General features: G+C 44.0%; 1 protein-coding gene across 6 annotated transcripts in view; it reads right to left on the reverse strand.

Annotated features, from left to right (window-relative positions):
- Nucleotides 1-26,002, reverse strand: part of XPO6 (exportin 6) — a 56,340-nt gene extending 30,338 nt beyond the window's left edge. For 4 of the 6 annotated variants that reach the window (XM_074885436.1, XM_074885435.1, XM_074885433.1 and 1 more), the window contains exons 1-6: nt 25,586-26,001; nt 9,043-9,133; nt 7,562-7,674; nt 4,234-4,431; nt 1,422-1,581; nt 935-1,012 (exon numbers count right to left, since the gene is read on the reverse strand). In XM_074885436.1, coding sequence (XP_074741537.1) covers nt 935-1,012; nt 1,422-1,581; nt 4,234-4,431; nt 7,562-7,674; nt 9,043-9,133; nt 25,586-25,588 — 643 coding nt within the window. In that variant the 5' untranslated portion in view covers nt 25,589-26,001. Of the gene's footprint in view, nt 1-934; nt 1,013-1,421; nt 1,582-4,233; nt 4,432-7,561; nt 7,675-9,042; nt 9,134-25,585 lie in introns of all 6 variants that reach the window. The other 2 variants (XM_074885431.1, XM_074885430.1) reach the window with 1 other exon arrangement.
- Nucleotides 26,003-26,573: the final 571 nt, after the last annotated feature.

Below are 26,573 nucleotides of genomic sequence, written 5' to 3' on the forward strand. Positions count from 1 at the left end.
GTTAACTCACAGAACACACTACACCAAGCCCAACCTGGCATCAGTATGACCCTGGAGAAAGCAGTATCAGGTACACAAGTGTTTCATCTTCTCCTGTATTATTACAGGTTTCCAGACCCTAAGCCCTTCTTTCTCCTTGTTAAAAGCAGACAGCCAAGATCAGACAACATACTGATTTCACTGCATCATGGTATTTCTTCTTGCTTTGTTTTCCAAGAAGGAGGAACAAAGACACCACAATCTGCTGGACAATGCCTGGGTGAGGTGAATGTAACAACAACCCATGTTATATCATGGCAAAAGAGAAACTGGTAGTCATCAAGATCAGTGTTATACCTGGGGTGACCCTATGTATCTGTGCCCTATTTAGCCTTAACAGGGTAACTGAAATGTGCACCAAGTACAAGGACATAGAAATAAACTCTCTATTTTGAAGGTAACTAAGAAATATATATAAATGAGTTTAGATCAGAAACACCCATGCAAAAGACTAACAGGAATACTAGAAGACAAATTTTCACAATATATATACACACAAAGTCCTAGCCACTTTTCTGTTTTTATTATTAAGTTAGGGCTTCAGTTTTGCTCCACTCTGGCTTTTAATGTGCTTACAGCTGAAATTCACAGTGGACAATGCCAACCCACTGACACTAGAGCATTTTGCACTGACGCTTCAGGAAGTTTTTTACCATCTGAGGACAACAAGAAGCTGTATGTGCACTTTTCGATGTGGTGGCACTTTCAGTGGGCCCTGCAGTGGGAATTGCTTCTTTATGTAAGGTTTGTCTTTCTGACCAGAAATTTGTTGGCGTATAAAATGATCTAGGAAAAGGTTATTACAAGAGGTTAGACAGTGAAGAAAAGAATCTATGCCTGATATTGTAAGGTTAAGTACATGGAAATATAATCCTGTAGCTTTAGTCATCCTTACCACTTTCTCCTGAAGTTGGGGATGGTGGTGGAGTGGCAGCAGTAACGCTGTGCTTGTCCCAGATGCTCTCCAAAATACCTGGCCAGAGAGATATTTTTCAGAACAGACTGCTAAAAGACAGATTGATCTGAAACACACTGGAGACTGCAAGAGAACTTTGGTAGAACACATCTTCAGTGCTCTGACAGTGAACATTGTCTTCTCTTAGTGAGCCCAAAGAAATTGCCAAGTGCTTTACACACAATCTCAATCCCTCTTCATAAAGAGGGGGATGTAGGTAGCTATACAGCTGCTCTGCTACACAAGCTTGTTTCACAGCAAGCTGACCCAAATGCCTACGGGTAGAGTTGAGCATTCAAACTGCAGGAGCAGCTACCACATCACCCACACGTTGCTGCACTGAACACAGAATGGGCAGGCTTGCTAGCATCTTTGGCATGGCGAAGGAGGACATTTGGTTTGGCGCTGCAAGTGCAGTAACTCGTACCTGTGAGGAGCCCAAGCACTGTTTGCACCTGGTCTAGGAGCAGCTTGCGTAGCTCTTCTTTCCGGGCTACACTAAGATCTTCCCGCGGACATGCCAGTTCTTCTGAAGTAGTTTTCAACATGATCAGTCCCAGAGGAGTGGTCACAGGAGATTGAATTAACTGAGAGGAAAACAAATGAATGCAACATGTGATGATAGCATTCTGCAAAGCTATCAACTGACAAACAGGGGGTTAGTACACTATGAGCAGTTTACAAGCGCTTCAAGACTGAGGGAGTATCAGTTCCCACAGTTTGTAGGGCTACATGTTGAGGGAAGAGAACTGCAAATATTAGATTGCCTGAGACACTCATCTACGATGTTGCAACAGTTCAAGTACCATGGGAATCCTTGGGGTTTCAAGAGAGCTTTCATAATGTCATTGCACACGTCCTCTGTTCCAGCATGTTTACCAGTAACAGTTTGTTCCTTCTGTTTACTGCCTTCTGCTGACATCATCACTTCTGAGAATTGCCTCAGCACCAGAGGTTTCACCACGTAACAGGGCTGCCACTGCAGCCACGCTCAGGTCAGGAGCCCGCACCATCAGCCAAGCAGTTTCCCATTTAAAAGCCCATCCCTTCCCATGCAAAGAGCTGCAAGCCAATACCCAACGAGACAGGAACACAGCTAAGGGATACAACCTCTCCTTGCATCTGTATTGCATCTCAAACTGGAAATCACATTTGCTCTAAAAAGAGTGACTTCCACCATGGACAGAACACACAGGAACAGGACCAGAGAAAGCAATGATTTTTGCCTTCATTAGCCACTGGGATATTAAAGATATCCAAGTAGGACAAAGTTTTATTTTCAGCTGAAATTCAATGCTGCTTTTCTCTGTTGACCTGGAACATCCAACACAATTTATGCGCTACTCCCTCTGGGAGAAAAAGCCTAAAGCCAATCACAATTACTACAAGTAATCCTTGAAGTCATAAATTCTGTAACACAGGCTGACCTCAGTCCTAATCTCCTTGACCCACCAAACTAGAGACATGCTGAGTTAACACTGCTAAGGCTATGCAGTTTGGCGAAATATGTGGTGGGGAAAAAGCTCATCTAAAAGCTCTTACTCTAGATGTACACTGGCTTTCAGAAAGGAAACATAACAATACAAGAGCAGACACCTAAAAAAGAAAATTAAATGAAATACACAACTTGTTAGTAAGTTGCAAAGAGACTTAACATCTCTCAGAATATTTTCTAATACCAAGAAGTTCAGCAATACCACGCACTAGCACTTCAGTAATGTTAAACAAACTTCATACCTCTAAAGAAGTAGCACTTTCTATGTATAATTACTGGGTTTGCATACTGACAATACAACAGTCCAAGTTCTTTTCCTTTTCTTTTCTACCCCTCCCATGGCTCAGTAGAAGTTTTAGAGACTAGAGTACTGGGATACAAGTTAATGCTAAAGAATCAAGCAGTTGCTTGAAGTTATCTCAGAAGTCTTGAAGGAGGACTCATCTGCAACTCCAAAAGCAAGTCATTCTGCTCCTGTGCTGCTACTCTTTATTTTGAGGTCTTGAATTTCAGTATCAGGGTTTTTCTTCCATTTTCTCTGAAGATTTTTGGAAGGTGTCTGCTATAGAAATTAATTTATGGGAACATTTCCCTCTGAAGCTCAGCTCACAAGGAGAGGCTTAAGGAAAAATAGATACCCAAAGTGGGCTCTGCAATCACTTAAAATAACCTCCAAAGTGCTTGAAAAGCAAGTAGAAGCTCATAAATACAATTGCATATCCAGGTGAAACGAAAGCCAAAATGGTAAGTGTAGACAGGGGTCTCAAGAGTACTTATTGTCAAATTGACAATTCAGGAAAAAACTGCAGCATGTCACACTACATGATTACAGAAAGCTATCTGAAAAGAGATTACACCAGTTAGTAACAAGCTCTGTATGCCAAGTTAGCATTTTTTACATTTTGCAATTAATACTAGATCCATTTGTCTTAAATAACCTCCTGACACTCAGGGATTTTTTTTTTTTTTAAAATAACTGCCTTGTGGCTTGTCTATGGGCATAACTGCATTCAAATCATGTAATTACATCAGGAGAAAAAGACTGTGCAGCACTTCAGCTTACACTCAGTTAAGCCAATTATGAACAATTTTAAGAGAACTGGAAACAAAGTACTCTTAACCAAAAGAGGTTTGCACTAGCCTAGTTAGGCTCCAGCAGCAGTGACCTGTTAGCCTGGCTCAGGCTTCACTGTGAAGATGCTGAATTACAATCACATTCAAAGTAAAGGCACTGTCTCAGGCAGGATCCTCAAATACATACTCTAGTCCTCCTGCAAGAACCCTCTTAAACACACCAGCAACATTCCACCAGTGACTTTACACCATGAGGTGCCAAAGACTTTAGGGTATCTTTGGCTATTAGGTGAAAAATCTCCAACAGTCACATTCAGAAACTTCACTTCTGAGAATCAGCCAGTGATGCATCCACAGTTTTACTGACTTTTTTTTCCAAGAACAACCCACAACCCCTCCAGTTTCAACCACTCCTAAATATTTAAAATTCAAAGCGCATTTGATACTTGTTGCATAGTATTGTTCCTTTGTCAAAAAACTTGTTACGCTAGAAAAAAGTGTAACACGTAGGAAGCTAAGGGTTATTTGCAAAATTAAAGAAAGAACTTTAAGAAGAAACTTTGTTTTTCATGTAATTATTTAATCTTTGTCAAGGGAAGTCACTACGCAAGGAAACAAGATAACATTTCTCCATGAATGAAACCGAGTTTTCCCTTTAGAAACTTCTTACCTGCAAGATGTTAGTGAAAAAGTCATGGTAGAACATTGGCCAGTCTTGCCGGCCAATATCCACAATGACTTTGCAGAGTTTGTTCCTGATGAAGTAAGGCAGAGTTTTATGGTGAGCTAGAAGGAGCTTGGGCAGGCAGCTGCGGATCTCCATTTTGTCTTGAGATGGGACCCCAAGCCACATCTTGTTGATTAGGTTCTGGAAAAGAAATAGACCTCCCAAATGAGCTCATCTTGGACATGCTTCACTGAAGTTAGAGAGAACGTCAACATGTAATGCAGGGACAAAGCACCAGGCAGAGGAGCTGCTGCATCTTATGCCCCAGGATTATCAGTGTCTGTAAAGGAAAAGGCTGTAGCTTTCAAATCTATCCAGGCCTCTCACTGACCAAGCCTGGTCAGTTAAAAACTTAAGCATCTATATTTGATGTAGTTCAACCTTCTTCGCTGCCGTGGGCAGACCTGCAGATAAGGAAACTAGCCGGTATTAGCAGGTTGAACAGAAGATGTTTCTCTTTTGTTAGAGCTCTGACACAGGCTCGCTGGGCAAAGAGCTGAAATTGAAGATGATTGAAATTGCTCAGCAGTCCAGTACCAACCCTGACATCTTTAATAACATGTAGAGGTGAACGTGTGCAAACCAAGTTAGGCAGAACAGGAGCAGCTTAATAGAGGGCACTGTCCTGCACCACTAACTTGGAATAAGCTTTGCTGCCTAATGGGGTACTCAGGCAACCAAAGACAGCAACGGCTCAAGCTGCTGAACAAAACTCACTGAGCTTGTCTCTCACAAGCCGCACAGCATACAGGGATGAGCTGTAACAAAACCCCAAAAAACCCACCCCCACCACAAGCGTATCAGATTTGTAGAAGCCCTCCAACATCAGAGTTTCACAAAAGATGGGTTTCAATGCCCCAGAAATTGCTACCAATATCTCTTTGAATACACCATCATTTCTATTAATTGACAAGTGACAGCAACCAGCACGTTACCATTTTAACTAGTTTTGGGTCAAGCAGAACTAGCTGGCATGCACATAAAGGGTTTCCACTATCTTTTAATCCTGGACACCTAGATTTTCCCCCTAAAGGGGGAAGCACAGCCTTGTATGAAGCAGGAAAAAAAAAAAAAAAAGAGGGGAAGCAAGTTCAGTTTTAGATGACTCCGATGCCACCCAGGTCTCCTGAAGCTAAGTTGGAAGGTCGCCGCCAGAGTGACTGCCTTGCAGTGACAGGGCACCACTTTAACAGAAAGCTTTTAGTCCACTTAAAGCCAGACAAAATCCATAAGGCGGCAGAGCTGCAAATTGCTTTCCTGCCACGCTACGATCCCATTTAGAGGCTCTGAAGCATTAGGAGCTGAGCCTCTCAGGATAACTTACTGAAGGCCTGCTACTGCGGCAATGTCTGTACCCATCTGAAGGCATATAGCTTGGAGAACCCAAAGGCAGGAGATAGTGCAAAGGGTTTTTTTGCAGAAAGTGGAAGATTATTTATAGTCAAAGCAGATCCAATTCGCAGTACAGACATACTGTACAGAGGTATGAGTTCAGTGTAGAGGTGCAGAGGTATGTTTATATATAAAGTTCTTCAAAGAAGTTGCTTTTTGAGTTTTCTCACAGAGAAGATCCAGAAGTATTGTTTAAAAACCAAAATGACCCAACCAAATGAGAGCTCCTCCATGCAAGTTCAGAACAAGAGTTTCAGAAGCCCCAATAAAACCGGAAGATGCTTCAGCTTTAACAGTCACACTTTAATGCTCACTGAGTTTTGCCCTAGTCATTTGACCTGAAAGTGGAAGTTTCTTCCACCTGTGAGATGTCTTCAGTAAGATGCTCTCTCTTCCAAAAGCAAGAATTGAAATCACTTCATCTGGAAGGGGGCCATGAGGATTTTTTTTTTCCAGATCCACTGTTAACTTTCTAGACATTCTAGAAAATACAACATTCTCAGGAAGTTTTGGGAATGATCCTTGTATTTATATACACGCTTTTACTGACATTCAGTACTCACAGACAGTTGAAGACTGATGAAGTTGCAACTATGACAGACTACAGCTGTGAGGACCAGCTGAAGGCACAGCACTACAGTAGTTAACTTCGGAAATTCAAGCTCCTCAATGGAGAGATCTTAATCTCTCAGCTGAGCTGTGGGCTCATGTCTCTCACTTTATACTTGGACAGTGATTTCTTTGTTCTGCTTAGTTCTGGGCACAGTTATTTTTTTCAGTACTACTTTTTCTTCCCCCCTCCAGAGAAGCAGAGGCTCAGTAATCAAACATGTTTTCCTCTTCGTGAAAATCAGTTTAATTATTGCAGGCAGCAGTGTGACATCCATCCCCAGAGCATGGAACAACTCCCATACCACTTGTCACAATCACCACTTTTTGAGAGGAAGGCAAACCAGATTCAGTTTGCAGATCAAGTCCAGACTTCCTATGCAACCTCAGATAAATAAAGTGAATATTTTAAGTGAGGAAGTCAACAACAGCGACGAGGATGATCTGTCAAAACAACACAACTTTTAAGAACAGAGTTGTTGACTCTATCTAAAAAGTGGCCTACTGCAAAGAATATAAACCCCCTCTGATTTAGGAGCACAGCTCAGACTGCCAACCCAGCCAAGAACACAATGCAGAGGTCACAAACAGACCAGGGTGAGGTGTGACATTGACCAAACCTCAGAATATTGTTAGAGAAAGACACTGCACTGGTCAATGAGAAATCAGTTGATAAAACAGAGCTGTTCAGACAATACTTGTGTTTCTTCCAGTAGATACACAAACCGATATTTAGGCTTTTAACCACAACTTTGTTCTTTTATAAATAGGTAAAGAGTGGGACGTGATCTTCTAAAACAGACCTTACCTTACAACCAGCACATAAGCTTGCAGGATGTAGTTCAAGAGCATCAACCACAACTATGAGATGTCAGAAAAATAAAAGCAACTTTGTCTTCCCCCTTAGCATTAACGTTTGCAGTAGCTAGTATCAGGTAATCATGCGCGTATCTCTTACCATAAAAAGAATATAAAAGCAATAACTCTTAAAAGCATTGTGTGGAAAACTCAAGCAGCCTCTGAAACTGTAGGTAATTTGTACTTAGAGAAGCCAGGAAATTAATTCTTCAATTTGTGTACAAAGATTCATATTCTCCTACTCTTAGCCTGCCATTAAGCATCCTCTCTAGGAGAGAGCAATAAAAGCACCCTTTATCACTGTACTTACTAGGACTGCCATTTCAGACAAACATTTTCAAATAAAATCGATTGCCTTATAAAACTGCACCAGACAGAAAATGCACTGAGCAGGCAACAGTACACATCTTACCTCAAACACGGTCAAACTGTACATCATTACATAGTCATTTCTTGTACTTGACAGGAAATACAGACAGAATCTCCAGGCTCCTATCTGCTGGGCAAAGTTATTCAAAAGCTCCTCTGAAAAAAGAAAAGTATTAAAAAAATGACATTAAAATTCTTAAGCTATAGACAAATCCATAACAATGTATACTGATAGCACAGTAACACATTGAGCTTGAAAGAAACACCATGTTCTGGGAATGACTCAAATAACCTGGAGGAGGGGAAAAAAATAAAAATCACACTCTGAAGTATTAAAAGCAATCTAACAATAGCCTTTAATGAAAACAAAATAGGCATGTCATTTTAGAATACAGTTTTGACATAGATTTACACCAGACCAATAGCTGAATATTAAAACTAATCACAAAAATTATACTACAAGCACTACCATTTTATCTACAAAAGCCAAATGTTGGGATACCAGGTCATTGTGAAAGACGAGGAGTACTTCAGATCACACACAGCGTTATAAAACACTCTTGTTTTAATCCAATTGCTCCAAGAGCCATTGACTTTGCTGTAGGTCAGCATATCAAAAGACCTCTCCGAACACTCAGGTACAGGATTTGGTCATCTCACATCAAGTCACTACATACCAGATGCGGTATGGGAAAGCTGCAAGGGCTGTTTCACAAGCTAATCTTTTAAGCTTTAATCAATTGGTTTCTTTCCTGCAACTTAAGCAGGAAAACAGGGGATGTCGAAGGCTTTTACCTTTCCCACACCAGGAGATCTCCATAATAGGGAAAAAAAACTTGCCTAGTTGCTTATTCTTTATTTTACCAGATTTCTGGGAGAAGTCTTTCATGCTGATCATACTTTTGGCACTGAAGTTAGAGATGGCAGAAGTTTGAGAATAAAAGCAAACTGCCTATTTACAGCCCTTAACCACAGATGCAAGAAGCTAATTTAGAGCACCTATAAGATCTCTGCTGGTTTTCAGAAAGACATGTTTAATAACACCGGCCAAAATGCAACCTCACTGTTTATTCCTACTTGTCATTTCACATTAACTAGAACTGTCTTCTGCTTTCCCTTCTTAATGCTGAAGAAATCTGAAGTTCATGCTTCATCTCTAGGCAGAAGGTAGAGGTTTTCTAGGACGTGTAATTCAAAGATGTATAGGCAGAAAAAAACATAACATCCTTCTCCTACCCTAACCAACTTACTACCCTTAATAAAAAACTACATCTCCATGCTCCCAGAGTTAGACAGTTATTGACATATTAATTATCTATAGGACTTGCCATGGATTCTCCAACACCCAAACTATGTAAGCCTTTACTTCAAGTTCATACTTAAGTAGGAGAGGCTAAGATGCCAGCTTGATATTAGATAGAGCACTTTCATCTGCTATATTTAACATAACCAAGTCACCTCTGCTGTGGCCTGCAGGCAGCAGAAAGCAAAGGGGACCACCCTTCAGAAGTGGCATGAACTCACCTATCTCGCGTTTCCGCTCATTCGTTGTGCAATTGTGGAAAAACTCTGTCATTAGACTCTCCAAAGCCCGTAGCGAGGCCTCTTCAGATGCCTGGGAACGACAGTTAAAGGAAAGAGTTAAAACTAACTTCCACTCTGACTTGCACTCAGGAGGTCAGTATCATTCATGTCACAGATGCACCCAAAAACCAACAGGAGCACGAAGTCCAGGTGGAAGGCAAAATAATCTGGAATTTAAACTCCTCATCGGTGTCAAGTAGCAACAAGATTTGTCCACACCAAGTGAAAGCTTTGGACATGAAGGACCATTTCCTCAGCTGCATTAACTAATGAAAACAATACGAGTAGTTTCCTTTTTTTTTTTGGTGGCATTTAGTATTTTTAAGTTAGCTTGTCCTTGTTAAATAATTCTCACAAACACAGCAAGTTCAGGTGAAGATACTCTCAGGTGTTTAGAGATAAATACAGCAATAGCATGGGCAGCATGAACTTTGAGAGGACTCCTGACACCTGTCCTATCTTTGCCTGGGTGCCACTGTGACATGCTGCCAACCTCCAACACCAAAGGTGCTCAGGAAGTAGCAGCTTGAAGGATTAAGAAATTTCCAGCACTCTGAAAAGCAATATACAAGTATTCAGCAATCAAGAACATCCCTCCATCCCCAAATTTAGCTTTTATTATTGGGATTCATAGCTCAGTGTTTGTAAGTCTTAAAAAAAGTTATCAGAATTGGTATACAGCCATTGCAAGGTTTCTATAGTTTTGCAACTCTCTGGAGTTGGGATGATTTTATTCTAGTAACAGCTCATCACCAAGCTTAGCCTCTCTAGCTGCACCACGCTTCCCTTACGGTCTAAGCTGGATAATGGATAGCTTTAGAAAACAGTACTGCTACAGTACGGACCATGCTATTAGTCATTCCTCTAACGTTTTCAGCGCATGCTATCAATAATAAATGCATCAAGATTCAAGCCCCGACGTTCCTCTGCACAGGAACAAAGTAAAACATTAAAGAAAACTGAAAGTTCTGCCTCAGAAAAAAACAGAAACAAAAAACAAGACTGGCAGTCTTCTGCAAAAAGATGAACAAGCGAGACGACTTGCAGGAACGCTATAGGCTTCTGCTAGTTCCCATTGCCACGTACAGCAGCTTCCCCAAGGACCACCACAGGGCCAAGCAGCAGGAGACCCTCCTCAAACAGCCCGGGGTTGGATTAACCACCCAAGAGACCCGACAACTCAACACAACAGCATGGGAAGACAAATTCAGCTCTGCTGTCCAAACAACTGGAAACGGATGCTCTGTAGGACACCACGCATTTTCAATTACTTAAAGAAATACTGAATTTCATCCTACCTTTCCTCTTCCTTCCCCCTTTTCCTTTTTTTTTCTTTTTAAAGACCTGCTCTAGAAAGCAAAGACTATTTTAGCAAGAAACATTGTTAGTGGGAAATTGGCTTGAAATAACCTACAATCAAATCAAAGCCACTTTGCCAGCTTAAGCAAGATCAAGCACCCATTATCACCTCTTTAATCCATTTATACATGGTTTCTGCAAACAGTCCCTTGCACTGTAAACTTCCCCTTGAAGCCAGCCCTTCAGCCACCAGTCTCCTCCTCCTGCCAGTCACCATTTCCCAGATAAAAGCAACACTGTGGATAAGAGCCTCATTTAAAAAAAATATTTGATTAAGTGAAGTCCTTAATGACATTAGGATATAGCCACGCTGCCATTTCTATGCATTTCTTTCTGGGACATTGCACATTGTTGCAAGTTCCTCCCAACTAGACCCAGACATACACATCCAACAGTTTCATAAATCCCCCCAGTTTACTTCTCTGCTGCTCAATGCAGAGTAGGTCTCACCAGCAGTTTCTAATGCCAAACGCCCAAAGAAGAGTTTCCAAATGTCGGGCCGATCAATTCAACGTAAATTCCTCCGTAAGGATGACTGTTCTCCCACTCCACCCTCACCTCAATTTACAGAGAAGTGTTAGCTCTTCACAAAGGAATGGCAGGGCTCAATCTTTTTCAGATAGTTAATTCCATCCTCCTTCAGGAATAGTAGCTAAGTCAATTTTTTCCAAGATTCAAGATTTATTTCCTACTTTTGGAAATAAATTGCAGAGTTCTCATAAATCTTGAACAACTGACATGTCTTTCACTGATTTCAAACTGCCTTGGCACCGAGGTTTTGAAGATCACAGAGCATACTCCTAGGCACACGCTTAATCTTTTACATAAAAACACCACCATCACAATGTTCAACGTGTCAAAAGCAAAGAAGAAAACAGAGAGCACAACACAAGCATTTTATGTAAAAAGCCCAGGCTGGCCAGAATCCAAGGCCAACTTGTGCAGCAAGAAACAGAGTGACCTCAGAGACTGTTTTCTTCTCCTATTTGACTTCTCCTGGCTGTTCTGGAGGTTTGGCCAAAGGAAGGTGGGGTAGCACAAACTGTGTGAAGTAAATCCAGCCTACAACGGGCTCTGCAAACAGGAGAGCCTCCCAGGTCTTCCCCCAGATGCTATCTGATGGCCATACCAAGTGCACCCCCTTCTAGCTATCGGCAGGACTTTAAAAGGTAGAGCAGGGGTTTGCATTTGCTAATGCCTTTGGGTGTTCCTCAAGTTACCCGTTCCTGGAGCATGCCGTAATCACCCCCCTTTCAAGCAAAGGCTCTGATAACTAGGTCATTGAGATAAAGAGGACACATGATGTCGGAGAATTGCAAAGGAAATTTACTGTACCTATATCCAGACACCCCAGAAAGTAGATTATCCACTGCAGCTATAATAAAAGGAGAGCTGTTTGTAGGACCTGCGGCTGTACCCATCTGTAATATTTCCAGCTGCACCTCAGTATTATTGCTCACATTAATATGCAGTTTGCTTTCTTCTAGGGCTCGGTGTTTACCCTGCACTGAAGAACAGGAAAGTATCACCAGTATCTGCAAAGAGAAATGCCGATGAATCCTGATACTAAGCAGCAACGCACGGACACCAACAACTGCCGCAGTCCTACACAGTCCAGACAAGATCAAACCCCACGGGCAGTCAGCACGCATTTCACTTTCTGGTCTGAAATTCAGCTATCTGGGTCATACGCAGATTTCGTTTTGAAAGGTTTTCAAGGAATGTCATGAAGTCTGGACCATCATTAGCAGAATTTACTACAGACTTTCTGGGTAAGGGCTGGCCATTTGCCTCACCTTCATGAAGCATTACAGAATAGTCAACTATTAAACCAGAAATACTTCCCACTCATTTTGACAAGTTGTAAAATTGACCCCTCCACCCGCAGGCTATTCGGGGTTGGATCAAACTGCTAGGAAATGCTGTTTGCTCTCTTCAGTCAAGCATTTAAGAAAAAAAAATACTCATTTCCATGAAACCTGTTTGCAAAGCAGGCCATGTGAGCTTTTTACCATGAAAGCCTTTGCAATTCACTAAAAACAGTCAAGATTTGACATGCCACCATCCACACTAGCTCCACTGCTTCCGATTGACCAAAATGCTATGGTTCAGCTCAGACCTGCAGGCTACTGCCGGGAGGATCTCAGCTGCCAGATTCAGCAGGTCCTCCAGCCAAAGATGACATCCTCAGTCACAGCCTGGTTAGGTGAACAAGTTAGTGACACATGAAAGTAAGCAAGTAGGTCTAAATGCAGATTCCTGCATTCCAGTAGGACATCCACATTTTGACCTAGAAATTGTTTCCAAGATAGCATGGAGAGATGTGTCATAGCCGATTCTCCCCAAAATAGGTGCTGTTAAGTGCTGCTGTGCTGCATGGATCCAGCAAGCGTCAGGTCTGCCCCAAATCTGCTGTTCGTGGACTTGTTACGGATCAGTGTGGGAGAGCGTTGCTGTCAATCTACATCCTTACCATCCCCATTTTTGCCTCCGTAAGTTTGCTAAGGGTGTTTCATTAACAGTTATCAAACTAGAGGCGTGTAGCTGCTTACTCATACCATTTATCTATGAACTCCAACCTTTAAAGCAGTCTCATACAACCAGAAAAATGACAGATTCACAGCTGAGACTACAGCTTTCTGTATTGACAGAAATGATGAGATTTGCTACCAAGAACTTGCGCATTTGAAGACATTCTTCATCCACCAAAGAAGGATCTACAAAACCTGGATGTACCAGCTGATTTCGGGGCTATTCTTCAATTACATTTTAAGATGCAGGACCCATTAACTGATTTCCGTTGATTAAGGAAAAAAAGTATTAATGGGTGCTAACTTACTGCATTTTAGGCTGTTCAAGCTCCAGTTCAGTGCACCTCAACGAGGTTCTAGAGAAGCAAAATCTTGCTGCTTAAACCAGGACTTCATAACAAGTTCAGTTTAGCCTTTAGCTTGTGACTAAAGCATTCAGGTAGGACAAGTTACTCATCCAACTCTGGCAAGTAACTATGGAATGATTTTTAGATTGCAATTTAGACATTGTGCATTTACTTTAATAGAAGATATAACACTAATTTTAGTTTGCATAGTACCTGATCATTCCGGAAAATACAAAAGTGCTTTATAAAGCTATTTCAATTTTCTCCAAAAGTGCTTTCATTTAGAGTTCACTTCCTATCTTTTTACTTCATTTTATGTTCTCTAAAGCGATTGTTTCTTTTAGAGGAAAGCTTTTCTCTAATGCTTTGCCATAAAAACACAAGCTGTTAACCTTTTAATGTTTGCTATTAACAGCTCAGTAGAGTATCGATCATACAAATGATGCTCTAAATACAGCAACTCAGACTGATGACGACTAAGAGGAGGGTTATGTCTGTTGATTTTTTTTCTAATGTGTTTGGAAATGGATATCACTCCAAGACAAAATTAAGGTAATCCCTCTATAAAGCTTTTTTTAGTAAGGTGTTAATTGCAGCTGCAACATTACCAGTGTGACTTCAACCATCCTTCAGGCAGCACTGGAACACCTTCCTCTGACGCGGAAGAACGGATTTTACACCACACAAACTGAACGTTAAAAACACCTCCTTCAGTGGCAGAAAGGAAAAACACTTGCACCACTGATGGCGGAAAGGAAAAAACACTTGCACCACTGAACCCCAGAAGCCCTCACTGCAGATCTAAATCCTCTTCGACATCTCTACTCGTTAAATAAAGAGGACAGGATCTCTTTCTGTTAGGGAGTTGTTATTCACCGCCCCTCTGCACCCCATCATGTTCTGAATTCAGACGCCCACTCTCGTTCCATCCCTCCCTTCAATACCTGCACTGCTGAAGCACTTTCCACACTGTATCTAACACCTACCAGCCCATAAAGCCTCCCTACACCATATATTGATAGCAAATGGAGATCTTTCACCAGCAGAGCCCTGCTTCCTAATTTTTTTGAGCCTGCTTCTACATCCCCTTCCTACCCACCATATCTCCTACCATCACTAGTGCAAGACACAGCCCAGCACAACTCAGCCTCCTCCTGGTTATCAAGGTTTAGATCTTATCAGATTTTACCCAACTCTGCTAAAATAAGCATCAGCTACATCTACCAGCTTGTGCTCGTAATGGGCAACTCTTCCAGGAGACGAGGGACTGTAGGAGAGCACGCAGTGTGAAACCCCGTGTTCGAAGAGTTCCCAGCAGGAATTGCTGTAGTGCCTCCAACAAGCCAGTGCACAGTGTTAAGAAAAGAGAAAAGAAAAATCATGCACACAGCACAATGGCAGCTGCTAGTATAAAATAACTCATCATCACCCCGCCTTTGTTAAATTACATTGTCCCATCCTCTTCTACCTCACAGCCTTCTGCTTCCAATTTTGTGCAGTTACTTAGTAGTACAGTTATACACATTCAAATACAAATCACTAGACTTTAGCTGCTGAATTTTCTTCCATTTTTTTTAATTATTTATTATGGTAGATAAATTTTTAAGGAAACTCAGTCGAGACTAATTCGCTAATACACATACCTAACATGCATACGTACTAAGATAGTAATTTACTCATTTAAGAATTACCAGGGTGTCTTTCAGAGCCCCTCCCTGCCCCAGCCCTAACATAACATGATAATGAACACGTAAATTAGTAATTACACTCTCAGAAAGATTGTGGGTCATTTCAAGCCTGCTTTCCTGGGCCACAAAAGCCTCCCTTCTGCAGCTATCAGCTAAGCACAGATATCATCACCTCAGTGAACGCCTGGAACAGCCTTGGGTCACTTGAACTGAAGTTCATGAAAGAAGTGCAGTATTATTTTTAGCAACAAAAGCAGAATTATGAAGTGTTTTTTAAAAAGTTGTACGACACCCACACATCCTCTAGAAAGGATGAATGCACGCTACCAAGAGGCAGAGCTGTGCAGCTCAAAGGCAGTATTACCACATCTAATCATTTCCAACTAATGATTTTAGAAGTCTGGGGTTTCGCACTTATTCCCAAAGTCTCCTTATCAGTATAACTCACACAGAAGTCTTAAATTACAAGACAACATGCACACCCTGCAACATACATGCTCCTCGGCTGTATACTGCTGATGATATCAAGATACGGCTCAGTCTTTACTCTCAGTTTCCTTGTTGCATTTTAGAGATGTTTTTGTGGTTTAATGAACCGAAACTAGACTCGGCTTCACTCTGTGCTTTGAGAACAGTTCAGGCTCCTGGTGCCATTTCGAGAGATCTCCTGACTGCAGAATACATCCCGCTTATCTGGTTCATTTGTTTCAAGGGCCACAACTTCGACAGGTCACTAACGAGACAGATTTTGCATACTCATTTTTGTTACACCACAACTTAAGCAAAAGATCTACAATAAAAATCATGAATTACTGTTCTACCTCAAGGCAACTGGCGGAGGAAAAAAAGGCACTATGCTACTCTCCATCTCCCTGCTGTGATGAAGCTGATGTCCAGCACCAGAGCTGCTTGAGGCCTTTCTGCCTCTACAACTAATCACTTTAGAAGCCCCACACTGCATTTCAGAAATCAATGTATTTTACTTAAACATCAGCTAAGGACTAAAAATGACCACAGGCTGAACACTACTGCATGGAACAGGCTGCAGAGAGCCAGCAGTGATAATCTGATTTCTTGAACAGGATAAAGAGATCATCTTACCTGTAAACACTGCCTGCTACACAAGTAATCAGGCACCTTTTTGAATACCTAAGGGATCTTATTTCTTAAATCTTCTTGTACAGGCAGGTTTCGTTAACCAGGCTTCAGGTTTTAAGGTTGAACTTTGACTAACAAGCTCAAGTGTCCGAGTTTGATTCTTTTTAAACCTATAACTCTTAATTGACAGTGAAGTCCAGTAGCCAGCGTGTCCTCCACCAAGCATTTCACATTTGCTTTGCTGTTTACAGAAGATGCTTGTTACATGGAAACGCAGCAAGCATAGAGGATTAAGATTCAACACTTAGAAATTCTCTTAGAAACCCACTGAAGGAATAAAATAATCATAGCAAGCTGGCATAAGCAAAGTAAGATTTAGACACAGCAGCACCGTTACAAGCCACGCTCTTGCTGAGGACGAGCACAAGAGCAATTTATGGGCTCCTGCCACCCGGGGAAGGCGGGCTGGTCACGTGCCAATGGCTGGCCAATTGATTTATTGAGATTTAGCTGCTGGAAAAGACTTAGCAACACACTATTTCCCCAAACAAGTGGTTGCTAAAATAATTATACACAGATGAGAAGTGTGGAAGTGTCTGAAGCAGACTACTTGAGGTAGATATTCTGCATCATACGACTGCATATCACCATAGCACAGGGGTCCCAGGTGGGTACAGGTGGCACTTTGGACTTATGACTTCAGTTTGACAATCCAGCTAGTCATTAGGCTTTCCTCAGTAGACATTTGGTTCAGCAGTTCTCAGCTGCCGTCCACTTTTTAAGCCACCACCACTGATAACAAGTTTTCAGTTTGGGTGTTATCAGAAAAAACAAGCCATGAAGTCACAGCATTCTCTTCAGATGGACACCGCACGAGGCTGATCATCTGCCAAGGGTGGTCAGCTGGGCATGAGCCACTTTCCGGATGCTAAAATACTGCAAGGTGACCATGGTTCTCTCCCAGGGTAGAGTAACTTAAACTCTTCCAGTGAAGTCTAGAAACTTGCATCTAAAGGGAACAGTTTTGCAATCTCAGTGTGTGGGTCTGTCCTTTCACCTCACCCCCTTTCCTTGCCGGGTTCCCCGGTATGTGCCACACTTCAAACGAGCCTGCAACACCTTGGAGGGAGATCCTGCCCTTTCTTGTAAGGAAATGCTCGTGCAGGAGCTCCAGGACAACCTCGGTCACAGGGTACAAATCACTTCCCTTTTCTCTGCATAAGCAAACCTAGACTTGCACAAACAGGACCACAGGGCTGGCCGACACAAATGCACGCAACTGAACTCATTTTGAGACAACACTTCCCCTACCGTTTTAGGTGAATTAACCTGAGTTTTAAAAAGGCAGTTGGGAAAAAGATCCCAAGGCACAAGTATATTTGGACACAAATATGTTGGGGAGAGTGTATTTGTGGAGGCAATAAGAAACTCCTAATAAAAATTATTTATAAAAAGGTGTTAAGAAAAATGCTTGCATCTTACTCAAATGGTCCAGATCAATCAATAGATGAGCAGCAGCATGTAAAATGAACTTATGAAAGGTACAAAGTTTGGCCATTTTAGTTCAAGTCAGTTTTAAAAAACACACCTATCTTCAAGTTTTAATTGAGCCTTCCTACAAAGAACACTATTCTTGCTCTTACAGAGGGATATTTGACACTTAAAAATGTTAAAAAGCTTGCTCATCACCACTGGTTCAAAGCTCCTTTGACCAGAGAGGAGAGAAAAAAAGATGCATAAGTGATAGGAGTCATCAACCTGGCATGCTTGCATATGAGCACTAAGCCATCCAAGATGCATTAACAGATTTTTTTAAAACACTTCTCAAATCCTTTACTGTCTGCAAAGCCACAAATAAGCCCTCATTTATCTGAGCCTACAGACAACTCACAGTAATACCTGGACACACTCTCTGAATTGCAGTTGTTTGCAATCCTAACTTAAGGAGTTTCTGAAAGTATGCACATATGCAGAGTTGGAAACGGAGAGCACTAGGACAAGCAAAAGAGAAAGCAAATGTAAGAAGAAAGCAATTATTCAGCATATTTCTTAAAGAGGCACTTCTATTCAGATGCAGCTCCATCTACAGAAAGGCAAACGCCCACTGAGATTTTAACTGCACTGACACAACCCAGCTGCTCATTTTCCAGGTAGTTCTCCAACATCTACTTCTGCCTGGCAGGATCATGCCCACCAGCCTACACAAAGTGACATCAGTGCAATGTTTATGGTAAACTTGGGAGAAGGATTAAACCCACTATATTACCCCAGCCAGCCCCAATTTCCAAGGAGGTATGATTACACTACACAAAAATAAGATATTTTAAGACTCTCACCCCCCTCAAAGAAAACAAAAAAGCCTGAGATATTGCAAGTTTAATTCCTGGCAAGAGTATTAAAACTTGTGTTGGACATTTAAGAGTGTATAATGAAACTATCATGCATAACACCATGGGAATAACTCTGCAACACTTTTTTTTTTTTAATTTTAAATGTTTCCAAAGGAAACATGCACATGGAGGAAGAATATCTAGTCCACTTAAAGAAAAACAAGATGTTGGTATCTGCAATGCTTCTACACTTGGGGTATTTCACAACAGCACTCTGCTTCTCACCCTTGCATCTCCTACAGCTCTGGAGCAACCATCGAGTACAGCCTCCATGGAAGGTCACAGGGCTATCAGCCTCCCTGGGACCGATGGGCTGACGCAGGGCTATCATCCTCCCCAGGACCAGGGAAGGGGGCTTCAACAGGCTGACGTGGGGCTATCATCCTCCCTGGGACCAGGGAGGGGGGCTTCAATGGGCTGACGTGGGGCTATCATCCTCCCTGGGACCAGGCAGGGGCTTCAATGGGCCAACATGGGGCTATCATCCTCCCTGGGACCAGGGAGGGGGGCTTCAATGGGCCAACGTGGGGCTATCATCCGCCCCGGGACCGGGGGGGGCTCCAATAGGCTGACACACAACTAGACTTTGGTCAACACGACCCAGCCCACTTCAAGCCCCAGCAGGAAACAAGAAAAAGCAGCTGAAAGTTTGCTGCAAGCCGCTGCAAAGCAGCCTTTTTCCTCCTTCACCTTTGCCCCATCACAAGCTATTTCTCCCAGCCTCCTGGGTTGCTGGCGGGAGCAGAGGAGCAGCTGGCGCAGCCCTCGGACATGGATGGGAGCAGGAATAGCCTTGCTACTGAGCACCTACCTCACACTTGCACAACAGAGATTATAGACCATAGATCACATCATCCTGCTCTTTCTTTTTTTTCCTCTATGTTTACAAAAAGGCGGCCAAGGAATTGTAGAAAATTCAATCTTCTCTCCATAAGCAAAGGAACTGGGCAATGGTACGGGGGGGAAAAGACACAAATCTAACCACTACAGAGTAGCTCTCTCTACTGTATCCCTTCCAGACCTTGACTTTAAACACACTGTTCTCCAATGATTGTAAACACACTGTTCTTTGACACCAGCTACTACTCCAGGAAAACAACCATGGAGACAAACTTCAGTGGAAGAAACCTCCCTCAATCCCAAAGAAAAGGAGTAGTGGTGTTGCAATGCAAAAGAAATCTGTTCTGCTTTTACCCATTGAAACAGGACAGAATCAATCAAGCACAATCCAGATTTTTCAGATAAAATTATCTCTCTTAAGGAAAAAACCCCACTCTTTCCTCTAGAAGGCTGCATCCCCTGCATTCAACGCTGACTTTGGCGTCCTGACAAGCCAGTACACAAAACAGATGAACATGCTCCTTTCTCAAAAGAGGGGACAAAAAGGAATCACGACAATCCCTCTTGGGAAGAAATTCATGCTGCAATTAAAGCTGTAATAAAATATTAAGTCAAACTGCTAAAAATACACACAGACTTGCAGACCCAGGCACAAACTTGGAGATGCTGAAACGAATAAAAGATAATTTGGAGCATGAATGCAAAGTGCTGGGAAATGGTAAAAGAAATGTAATTCTGGGCATGATCCCCATCAGAGAGGGATCAGGGAGGATTAGGGAGCAAAAATTAAGGAATTTGTGATGTTGCTAGAAGAGCCCAAAACATTTCTGGTAGAGTGAAAGCTTCCTATCCTGACTGTAAATAGAAACCAAAAAGCTAGATAAAGAAAGCAATAAAAGATGTATGTGTGTGAGTGTAGGGAGTATGGTTGGAAAAAAGTTGCTTCACCGCAGAAACACCTTTCACAAACGTTAAGTGCTCCTGAGCCCAGGCTGAGAAGCTGCACCATTCCCGACCTTCCACAGAACCCACTCTTCTTCTGAGCACAGAAAGAAACCCCCAGGGCTGCCTGGATGAGTAAGCAACTTCATCATCATCATCAGTAGGAGAAAAAGCCAATTGCTACACACTTTGCCTCTATAAATATTCTAAGCATTTTATTGTGACAAAACAAAGCTGACAAACACATTTTTTCTCCCGAAGTAGAAGACTGCCATGTTAACACCTGGAATGCAGCAGTGACCCAGGAAATATCTGCTGACTGACAAAGGATAATGATTTGGAAGGATTTTAGGACACATTCTAGCAGCCGCCACCTATCAGTCTATACATGTAAAAGCTACATTTTTTAAAAAAAATTTTGCATATATCAACATCCATTAAGAAATAATAATAATAATAGTAATAATAGTAATAATAATAATAATAATAATAATAGCAGCTCCCTGATCAGTTTCCCCTGATCTAAATGGCAACACCTAGTAACATGCATTAAAATAGCCAAACACCACAAATTCCCCGGAGCTTTTAGGTATCCGCACACTGAGTGACCCCTTTGCAGCGCCAAACCTCACTGCATGAGCTTAGTAGTACATGCCAGGTTTTAATGTTTTTCTACTAAAATAACCTCAACAACCAACATTCATCTATCAGCAGATTGCCATGATCATCATCTAACAGAAAGAGGCTTTGCGAGTTAGTTTAGTAGACCTTAAGGCTCAATAATTTTGCCTTAATACCTTTCAGTCCATCTGGAGACAGTGCAGCCAACATTTAGCTACCCAGGTCTTTGAAATATGGCATATGTACTGTAGTTATAGATCCTGAAAGGTATTGTGCATAACCATTCCACTAAATTCGCTGTTTTCTTCAGAGAAAAAGCTTTCCTTCTGGAGGAAACATCCTTAACAGCCACCCTTGAGACCAGCTTTCTTGCTACACACTCGGTTCTGATTCCCCTTTCTTCTAACTCTGCCAAAAGGGACACACGGGTTCAGGTTTCACCCAGGGCCACCGCAGGCAGAGCTGCCCACCTGGCCATGCACCTCATTGTGCTGTGCTCCACAGCTACACAGGCTTTGCTGAGGAAATAATAAACACGTGAAACAGTTCACCAGCATTTAGTCTCAGCTCCCATTTAATGATTTAATAATAATAAAGGATAATAAAGGGGCATAGAAAATCATGACGTAACTCAAAGGCCAAAAAGGGAAGCCAGATGTTGGAGCTGAGGCTAGAACCTCGAAGTTCCTATTCTCTTGTTTCTCTACCCCGTAGAGCGCGACAGAGCGGTTTTAAAGAGGGTTTACTTTTCTTTCTAAACTATGTGCTTTAAGGGGATATACAGAAAGCTGACAGAACTTCACACTACTACACCACAGCGGTCTAGTTTTGATGCTGCACATCAGACAGCAATGGAACAGGCTCTGTCTGGGGGAGGGGATGACACACTCCAGCTCCCTCTTGGTCTCAAAAATCTCCCTGTCAAGCAGAGGCCACCTCACCATGCGCAAGCGCTTCCTGCCTGCCCTAGCGCAGGCAGCGTGCTCGGCTTCACCATCTTCTTCTCCATCTCTTGTTATGGGAAGACAGCCCCATAGGTCATCTGCTTCAGGACCAGGCGGCAGCAGCCCAAACATGATTTAAGCGTCCCTAGCGCGACGGGACAGCCAGGCAGAGGGCTTTCTGCAAAAGCAAGAAGCTGCTGCTGCCTCCTGCCACAGCGTCCTCAGCCACCTGCACAACAGACATCAGGAGTGGTCCCAAAAACACAAGACTGGTTCACAGCCCACAGACCTGATCCAGCCTTAGGGCCACCAGCTCAGCCACGCTGACATACATAATAAATGTGAGCCATTTTGGTAATTCGGCAGCAAGGTCCTTGGCAACCAAAAGTGCCAGAATAACCTATGGCTCACCAGAATTACCTGGCTAGGTATGCTGCAATCCAGACATGCTTTATTCCTTGGCAAATGGAAGGCTTTAAACTATCATCAGGTCTCCAAAGGAAGCTTTAAGCATAAGAAAATGACAGCACTTACTGCTAGAAAAAAAAACCTGGAAGGTGATAAGAGGGCCTAGAAAATAAAAGCTAGGATGCTGCTGTGGAAAATTTAGAAAGATTCAAGCTCCACACGCCCACTGCCTACTTCCATTTTTGCAAGCTATATTTGCTTCACACAGAACAGGGACACAAGCTTCTTCGGATCTGCTGCTGCTATTGTCTGCTTCCCACTTTGCTACACATTTATGAGGTCTAGTGATACCTGAAAGAAGCGTGACTTGTTTTGTAACTAAAGCCAACATGTTTGAGAAGCCTGTTTGCAGTTCTCTGACTGAAGGGTTGATGTCATATGACATCTTTAAATCTGATACCTAACAAACAGCATTTCCTGGAAGAAGTCCCTTTTCCTAAGCTGTTCTTCTACTTGCTGGCAGGATACAAATCCCACATAATTGAAGAATACATTCACTATTAGGTAATCACCTGACTGCCAGCCTCACAGGGGAGTTACGAATGCACTTGCCAGGTGAGTGGTACGCTCAGGAGACCATAACTGAGCTCTGACAGTTTCAGAGATAGTTAATCTTTGCTAGTGGAAGCAGAAAAAAGGTGAAAGAATGAGCGTTGAGACAAATGCATAGCTTATTTGGATGCAAAACACAAATGCATTCAAGGACTAGTTCCACGAACAACATTTGTTTTGAAGCTGTTTGCTACAATAATCTAGAAGGATTCTAGAAGTTGACTAGGAAACCATATTAACACTTTGTGGTCTATTAGAGAAAAGCTTGAAGAGTCCCACCTGAGTGCCCAAGTTGGAGCTAGTTACTCTGTGTTTAGAGAATAACTTGACTTCACAGAAATCCACTCGAGAAACCTGTATTTTACAATACTCTATTTTCTCTACAAAAGATACCACATCATCAACATTGACGCACCTTTTCCACAGAAAGCCACAAACTGGATGCTGTACAAGAACTATTTAGCAGACACGCAATGTGCATTAGTAGTCCAATGTGCCACAGACATGTAATAACCACCACACATGGCACAACGACGAGAAAGCTTTACACAGCAGGGCTGCTCTTTATGAATACCTCAGAAAGCAGAGGAATGATTCAAGCTTCCTGTGAAGCTATATAGATTTTTAATGGTGGAGCCATTAGTGGCATCTAAGCACACTGGACTGGCACCTGTTATACAACATGTGTACAGTTTCTGAGCACACTGCACATCACTGGTTTCCCCTCCTGCCTTTGCTGGGTGCTCTGACTTTACAATTTGTTCTCAACATTCCTCCCCAGCTAATCAAGCCCTAACTCATTACTGCTCCCATTGCTTATTCCCTTCCAAACAGACCCAATTCAACTTAAACTAATAAAATCTGCTTCCCCAAGTCTGTATTTTTGACAACAGAGTTTAATTATGTTTTATTTTTTCCCAGTATGCCTTACAGCATCTCATCTTCACACTTTTCCAACTGTTTCCAGGAAGGAGGGTACACTAGTAACAGAACATGCCCATCTGTAAGCTCCAAGGAAATGGGAACATAAGGAAAATCTTGCACAGTAGTCACATGAAGAGTTACAACAGTAAATTCTGCAGTATAGCCCAATGACTGCTTCTCAACTTCCAAAGCCAGTACTCAGCTTGTAGCTGAACCAAATATTGGATGTTCAAGGAAAAAAAGAAAACAAGGTGTAATTCAGCAGGCTAAATGTGCATCTGTATGAAGGTAAGGGAAGAACTAAGTCCTTTTGCCACCTGCAATTATTAGCGTACACGCTGAAGCACAAAACTCTAACCTTTTTCCACACGCGGAGCTACAGTTTGTTACATATGACTGGTCTACAAAATTCTCTGAACTCAACCACAGTATTTATGTAACTTCTTGAACTTGGAGTATCCACCTCAAGAATATCATGCTTTGTTCTAGCTTTGACCAAAGCTAAATTCAGAAAGACATGTGGCAGAGAGTCAGGACTCCATCCTGAGCAGGCAGGTACATCCCTCACGCACATTGACCCCGTAGTAGCAGGCTGCTACTTGTATTTATTGAGGAGACCACATCCCACCCCAACAGACACCGTATGGAGTAGCGAAGCCTCTCAAAGGGACCAATGAAATTCAACTTAAATGGGTTACAGAGCACAAGGTTTCAATAAACTACCAATGGCATATTAAGAGCACATCAAACAATGTGCAGATGTGATTATTTTGGCTCTTGGGTGAAGAAATTCCCAACTGCAAACCAAGATCCCAACTTTCTGAAGAAAAGGGGTCCAAGGCCTAAGCCTACATTATCTAAGATTGCTTAAGCTGGAAAGTGGTTGAAAACTAGATCACTAACTACTGCCTTTGCCCAGTGGGAGTCTGGGTGAGACAGGACAGGAGGCAGATTTCCATGAGCAGATCCAGGGCTGCCGAACACATCTCGCTACTTACTGATCACGTTTGTGGCTTGCCTTTATCAACCCCATAAGTTTTGGGATATAAGGTTTCCCTGCAGGTAGGACAAGGGAAAAAATAAGAACAGCAGTTGTTATTTACCATATCACTGCCAGCGCTTGGTATGGCGATAGTGAGCAACATCATGATGCCCTGAATACAGATTTCCACCTACCAGCCCTGCAAGCCTGACTGTGTGGCACCCACTGGATTAAAGATGTCTTCTCTTCCTTCTTATCAAAAGAAAAAAGGATTGTGCAAATCAAAGCATGCTGTATCTCAGCTCCGTATCTCTCAGTAGGATTGCACTCAGCTATGCTGCTGCTGCAACGCAGCTGAAGACCAGTATCTACAGCAGAATTAAATAACACTCTGCACAGTAAAAAAATCCAGGTCATTTCTGCAGTTTATCCAAGGCTAAATTGGAGGCGAGCAGGGCACGTCCACGGCTGGCACTGGAGAAAACCTGTGATTCTCAGCACGCTCAGGAAGAATTTCTGCCTTCACGACTTTCTAAAATTTGTCCCCATGGCGGCTCTGAGGGCGAAGGCCTCCCTTAACACCCGCAGGCCCCTCAGCCCCCAGCCGGGACGCTGCCCAGGCGGCTCCCCGCAGCAGGCCCCGGGCCGCCCGGTCCCCATACCGGAGACAGGCCCTGAGGGCTGGCGGGCCCGGGACAGGCCGCAGGCCCCGCCGGGGCGCAGCAGAACCCCCCTCACCTCCCCGCCCCGGGGGGTTCCGCGGCGGCGGGGCTGCCCCGCTCCCCGCCCGCACTCACCATGGCTGCCGGCGGCTCCCGCGGGGCGGCTCTAGGCAGGACACCGCGCTCCGCTCATGTCATGGCCGGCGGCGGCCGGCGGCCGGGCCTCCCCGCCCATGCACCGGCGAGCCCCCGCCGGCCGCAGAGCTCCAGGCACCGCAGGCGGCCCCCCTCCCGGAAAGCCGCCGCCGCCGCTGCTGCCGCCTCCCAGCCCCCGGGCCTCCCCCGGCCGGCGGGGACGGGGAGCCCCGGGGCGCTGGGGAAGGGCCGGCGGAGGGCAGGCCCGCGCGGGTCGGGAGGGCGCGGCGCTCGCCGGCGGAAGGGAAGAGACAGGACGGGACAGGAAGAGAGGTCTGGGAAGCCCGGCGCAGCGATTGTCGGTGCGGCCGGTGGCTACGCCAGGCGCATCCTGCCGCGCACCGGGGAGGCGGCTCTGCCGGCCCCGCCCCGCCCTCCCGCCGGAAACGGCCGCCCGGCCCCCGCGGCCAATCTCGGCCGAGGCGGTGGTGCCGGCGCATGCGCAGACCGCCGCTGCAGGCCGCCGCCGCCATCTTGGAGACGGGCGCGGTGCCTGGCGGTGCGGGGGGAGGGCAGGGAGGGAAGGTGCACCCCCGGCGGAGCGCCAAGCCCCGCCCCCCGCAAGTCTGCGCATGCGCGAGAGCCCCTTCCCGCCCGGCAGGAAGCGGCGGTGGGAGCGGTGCGTGTGCCCGCCCCTTGCCCGCGCGTGGGGGGCGGGGCTACGATTGGCCACGCCTCTTGGGGCGGGGCTTCAGCCGCCGGCCACGGGAGAAGGGCCACGCGTCGCCTGGCAACGCCATGGGGCAGCCGCGGGCCTGGGCCTGGGCCTGGGCCCCCACCCCGGCCTGCGCTGCCTCCCGGCTCCTCCCTACCTCTTCAGAGAGTTACACAGGTACAAGGACGCTATCTGCATTTACTGGCTTCGTGTCCATGTAACGAATTAAATAATTCAAATGAACAGGGGGGGACACCCCCAACCTTGCAAGTC

Source organism: Strix uralensis, chromosome 16, assembly GCF_047716275.1.
Source record: "Strix uralensis isolate ZFMK-TIS-50842 chromosome 16, bStrUra1, whole genome shotgun sequence".
Classification (NCBI taxonomy): Eukaryota; Metazoa; Chordata; class Aves; order Strigiformes; family Strigidae; genus Strix; species Strix uralensis.